The following is a 6,000-nucleotide window of genomic DNA, read 5'->3' as shown; positions in this document are numbered from 1 at the left end:
TGGGCACCACAGTGGGGGGTTGGGCTTGCCCGGCTGACGTTCTAGTGAACATCTATTCTGATAAAACTGGAACTAAAACCAGACACGTTTATCTTTAATCTTTTTACGTAAACGAAAATGGACCAGTCTACCCTGCATGAAGAAAGTAGTGAGTGGGTATACAAACTATGATCATTTTTTATTTTGCCATCTCTCTGTATTCACAATTTACAGATGTTCCACGTTTTTTGTGACTCCCTCAATGTTTTTGCTCATAGTCTAAAATAATTAGAATTAAACCTTATGACAACTCCAATGACATGCTGAAAGACCAATATGTCTTTGTATAGTAAAGTTTACTGTTTTCAGAGCTATAAATCAGTTTTAGTCTTGGAACTTGAACCAGACTAATTTGTAATCCTCATTACCTTATTTACCAAAATATGTAAGTGTGATTTCATAAATATTTATCATTAAAATCTAATGCTTAATAATATGATAATATTTGTTCTTAAAATCTGTACCTCATCACTCAGGTCACGAGGCAACGGGAGAGGTAGTGCTTCTGGGAGACGGAGTCACAGATTTGAGGATAGGTCAACGCGTCGCGGTAGAAAACCACTTTTACTGCGGCCTCTGCTATCTTTGTAAGGTAAGGGAAGGCTTGCTTTTACAGATTACCAATTTCCATTAGTATAGTAACAGTTTACATTGCAATTAGTTTTGATTTCATATATACATAGCAACTTCCCAGCGCTACATTTCTGAATTGTTACAATTTACAATGTGTTACAGAGGATTGATTCGATATTGGCTTATGAGTTTATATAAACTGTGATTGTTTTTTACTTATGTATCAGCATATTACAGAATGTCAGTAAACCCTTAGATTCTAAACGATCTTATAAATATATTCATAATCAATGAATTTCTTACCCTGAATTTGCAGATGCTAATGTGCAATTTCTTTTTTGCTAAAATCCACTTGAGAGAATGATAAATATATGTCTTCTTTGTATGGCTGTTAATCTGAGACTTGTTTGGTCGCTTGTAATACGATGTTCTTCTTAACAAGATAAAAACGTCTTAAAATTGATGACAGTAATTGCATTCCTCTGTCAGTTTTTGACAAGTCAAGGGTTGTTATAGCCAATGTGGTAACGTACCTGACTGGTGAACGCCACACTAGGGTTCGAGTCCCGTTCAAACTCGTTAGTTTCTTAGGTCACTGCAAACTCACCATCCCTGTGAGCTAAGGATATGGGCTTTGCAGGAGCCTATAGGTCTATCTGCTGAGTCATCAGCACCCACTGCCTGGCCCTCCTTGGTCCTAGCCTGAGTGGAGAGGGAGGTTGGGCGTTGATCAGATGTATATATGGTCAGTCTCTAGGGCATTGTCCTGCTTGCTAGGACAATGTCACAGTCCCTTGCCTCTGTCATTCATGAGTGGCCTTTAAAATTTTAAACCAGTGTCTGAAAATATGGTCCTAACTGACCATAATAGACCATGAAAATGACCTGCAGATTCTGATTCAAACACTCAACTTGGTAAATCTTCTTGCCATAGAGGCTCATTCCTTGATTTCCTCACTGGACTATTTTCCCTGTTGGAGCCTTTGGCATCCTGCTTTTTCAACTATAGCTGTAGCTAATAATAATAATAATAATAATAATAATAATAATAATAATAATAATAAACAGTCTTTGATCTTCAATACTTCTATATTGGTGATCAGGAGCGGCTCAACGCTTGCATGATACATTGGAAAAATGTTCAGCCAAAGCATTGCTAACCTCCAGTGCTATAGTCTCATACTGACCATTTACCTTCAACACTAGTAGTGGGTTAGGGGTAAATTTGCCTGCTATCTTTTTTACTTATCATTATTATTATTATCATATTTATTATTATTATTATCAATTGCTAAGCTACAACCTTAGTTGAAAAAGCATAATACTATAAGCCTAGGGGCCCCAACAGGGAAAATAACCCAGTGAGGAAAGGAAACAAGGAAAAATAGAACATTTTAAGGACAGTAACATTAAAATAAATAATTCCTATTTAAACTATAGATTATTTAACAAAACAAGAAGATAAGAAATTAGATAGACTAGTGGGCCCGAGTGTACCCTCAAGCAAGAGAACTCTAACCCAAGACAGTGGAAGACCATGGTACAGAGGCTATGGCACTACCCAAGACTAGAGAACAATGGTTTGGTTTTGGAGTGTCCTTCTCCTAGAAGAGCTGCTTACCATAGCTAAAGAGTCTCTTCTACCCTTACCTAAGAGGAAAGTAGCTACTGAGCAATTGCAGTGCAGTAGGTAGCCCATTGGGTGAAGAAGAATTGTTTGGTAATCTCAATGTTGTCAGGTGTATGAGGACAGAGGAGAATCTGTCAAGAATAGGTCAGACTATTCGGTGTATGAGTAGGCAAAGGGAAAGAACCGTAACCAGAGAGAAGGATCCAATGTAGTACTGTCTGGCCAGTCAAAGGACCCCATAACTCTCTAGCGGTAGTATCCAAACAGAAGAAGGTGGTGTTTTACGGTCAACTGAAGAAACAACAGATATCCAAGACTGGTGAATAGCTATATACATTACACAATGGAACTGTGCTTTACCTTTCTTATATGCGGTATTATTAGATTCTCCTCCGTACGGTGTCTACACAATCCAGTCGAAGATGTTCTTGTAGCCCAATGACCACCAGGGGACTGATCGTCGTTTGAATATCACTGTGGATTTTGGAATTGAATTAACTTCTGCTATATGAAGTGTCACCTGGTAAGTCTGTGATATCATCTGCACTTTCAAACTGTTCTGTATTCCCTTCAATCTTGCTTAGCTCCTGAAATTTATCCCAGTCCACCTTGTCAAGGATTTATCGTGAAGATCTCTGCAAGGGGGATGATTGTTAGGTGTTTATTATAATTGGTGCATGATTACTAGTATGCCAATCATCTAATGTTCTCCAATCTAAATCGAGCAGGCAGTTACAGCATGCAACTGAAAGGTCAATGTACGACAAGGTACTCATCTGAATATGGAAATGCATGGGTTATCCTGTATTAAGGAATCTCATATCCTCATTTTCCAAAATTGATGTGATGTTGCACCTTATATTTACTAAAACCTCACCCAATAAAGGTTGTCTACCATTCAAATCTCACAGTAGAAAAGGTTGAGAGGTAATTTTTTAATCACCTCTACTAAAATGTCATACAATATCTTACAATTTAGAGGCAAGTAAAAGGAGTGAATGGTATACTTTTTCCGTATATCTATTTATACAGCCACTGCCTACAGAGGAGTACGAATAGACAATATTTGGGGACTATTTCGCGGAACGTATATAAGACTTCCGCCAAGGTTCCCTACTTGTTGCTCATAGGGTGTCCTATAGCTAATATATTCCCTAGGATAAAGATGTACAATTATGGGGAGTGCTCATGAATGAGTAACTTCAGGTCTTCATATTTTGTCCTTAGACCCTGAAATTTTATAGCAAAATGGAGGGAAAATGTATGGTTTATTTCTAGAAGACATCTTGGATGCAGTCTTCCCATTGGCAATTTTTGATCTAAAATGATTTTTCAATGTCTTCTGAGGAGAAGGGCTTGATAAACTGGGCTATCATTAGTATTTTTCTTTGTCCTTTTGATCTAATTGTTGGGGGGGGGGATGGTGGGCCTTAAATTTCTTATTGATTTAAGTTGTATTCTGGTTAATCTAAAATATCAAGACAAAACATCATATATATTTGATGACCCCACTTCATATTCCTCTTGGAATGGGGTGAGAGATGGAGGTCTCTTTTTTTTCAAGTAAGTGGTGAGCTACCAGATTTTTCTACCTTCCCCATTACATGTGCCCCTGATATGACAAATTCGAAGATAATTTGTATTTTTCCTAACCATACAAACCTTAGCTATTTACAAAGGGGGTTTACTTTTAGCGCAGCTGAAATGACGAGCCAATAGTTTTAACGAGGGTTAATTACCCCCGCGCTAGTTAGCGGGGGGTGGGGAAGAGTAGCTTGCTACCCCTCCCCCCTCCACACACCGGTGACTTGCTTCACTTCACTTAGAGGTAGGACTTGACTTGGGGGTCAGGGATGGCGGGCACATATGTGTAAATAGCTAAGGTTTGTATGGGAAGGAAAAATACAAATTATCTTCAAATTTGTCATTTGTTCCGTAACCGAAATACAAACCTCGCTATTTACAAAGGGTGACTTACCCCTTAGGAAGGGTGGAAAGTCCCCAGCCTTACTGACTTCGGCTTGCCCGGGGGCTCGATCCCTCAGTGAGCAGCACTAGAGAGAGGGAGCCCCTGTACCTCACAAGTTCCTAGCATCGCTAGGAACGAGTGGCCTACATAAGCAGTGTGAGGAGGAGAGTGTGACTCGTCCTATGAAGTTGACCTTGAGACCTTCAGATAGGAATTCTAGGATAGGACGTTCCCCATACCACCTCGTCAGGGTATGGGAGACGCAACAGTATTAAGCTTAATACTAGGAGCACAAAGAAGCATGGGTTACCTGCAGAGGTCGAGGACAGCTATGCGAGGACCAGGATGCTGCTTCCCCAAGAGAGGGGAGAATGAAGAAAGAAGTAAGGGTCAGACATACTCTTTCATTCACGCAGACTAAGACCGGGTAACAACGCCCTCAACCTACTGCTACTTGTCCAAAAAGGAGCCTGAGGTTAGACCAGCTGTTGTGCAGCCACCACAGGGCCGATAGAAAACGTATCGAGGCTCCTGTGGGTCACGTCCTGCAGGTAGTGGGCTGTGAAGGTCGTTTGACGCTTCCAGACCCCAGCTTGAAGTACCTGCGTCACAGAGAAGTTTCTCTTGAAGGCCAGGGATGTAGCAATACCCCTGACATCGTGGGCCCGAGGGCGACGTGACGGAGGAGGGTCAGAATTCAGGGCATGGTGGATAACCCTTCGAATCCAAGCTGAGATGGTGTTCCTGGTGACCCTCCTCTTTGTCCTGCCTGTGCTCACAAACAAAGCTCGCACATGAGGACGGACTGCAGCCGTTCTCTTCAAGTAGTGCCTCAGACACCTCACTGGACATAGTAGCAGCTGGTCTGGGTCGTTTGTTACAGAACGGAGACTCGCGATCCTGAAAGAGTCGAACCGAGGATCCGGCACTCCAGGATTCTGAGTCTTGGCCACAAACTCAGGGACGAACCTGAACGTTACCTCCCCCCATCCCCTTGAATGGGCGATGTCGTACGAGAGACCATGAAGTTCACTAACTCGCTTGGCCGTAGCCAAGGCGAGTAGGAAAGCCGTCTTCCAAGACAGGTGGCGATCGAAGGCCTGGCGTAATGGCTCGAAGGGAGGTCTCTTAAGAGACCTGAGGACTCGAACCACGTTCCAAGGAGGGGGTCTCACTTCCGACTGGGGGCAGGTAAGCTCATAGCTACGTATGAGTAAAGAGAGTTCTAGCGATGAAGAAATATCCACGCCCTTCAATCTGAAGGCCAAGCTTAAGACTGAGCGATAGCCTTTCACTGCCGAGACAGAAAGGCGCATTTCTTCTCGCAGATACACGAGGAAGTCCGCTATTGCTGGAATAGTGGCATCGAGTGGAGAGATACCCCTTCCACGACACCAACCACAAAAGACTCTCCACTTTGCTTGGTAGACTCCCTCAGAGGACCTTCGCAGGTGCCGAGACATTCTCTCCGCAACCTGTTGCGAAAAGCCTCTCTCCGCGAGGAGACGCTGGATAGTCTCCAGGCGTGAAGCCGAAGCGAGGCTACGGCCCTGTGAGGGACGCCGGAGTGGGGTTGTCTGAGAAGCTCGTGTCGTGGAGGAAGCTCCCTTGGGAGTTCCGTCAGGAGTTGCAGAAGGTCCGGAAACCATTCCGCGTGATGCTATAGCGGAGCTACTAGAGTCATGGAACAGTTGACCGATAGTCTGGTCCTGTTGAGCACCCTTCTCATCAGACAGAATGGTGGGAAGGCGTACACGTCGATGTTGTCCCACCGTTGCTGGAAAGCATC

General features: G+C 43.0%; 2 protein-coding genes across 2 annotated transcripts in view; one reads left to right on the top strand and one right to left on the bottom strand.

Annotated features, from left to right (window-relative positions):
- LOC137629234 (uncharacterized) overlaps nucleotides 1–6,000 on the bottom strand; it is a 113,437-nt gene that overhangs the window by 82,330 nt on the left and 25,107 nt on the right. The window lies entirely within an intron of this gene.
- LOC137629037 (L-threonine 3-dehydrogenase-like) overlaps nucleotides 1–6,000 on the top strand; it is a 29,718-nt gene that overhangs the window by 10,461 nt on the left and 13,257 nt on the right. The window contains exon 4 of the mRNA XM_068360304.1: nucleotides 516–631. Within this exon, the coding sequence (XP_068216405.1) occupies nucleotides 516–631 (116 nt within the window). The remainder of the gene's footprint in view (nucleotides 1–515; nucleotides 632–6,000) is intronic.

Source organism: Palaemon carinicauda, chromosome 37 (assembly GCF_036898095.1).
Source record: "Palaemon carinicauda isolate YSFRI2023 chromosome 37, ASM3689809v2, whole genome shotgun sequence".
Lineage (NCBI taxonomy): Eukaryota > Metazoa > Arthropoda > Malacostraca > Decapoda > Palaemonidae > Palaemon > Palaemon carinicauda.
Note: the sequence above shows the minus strand (reverse complement) of the source record. Positions and strands in the feature narration are given on the sequence as shown.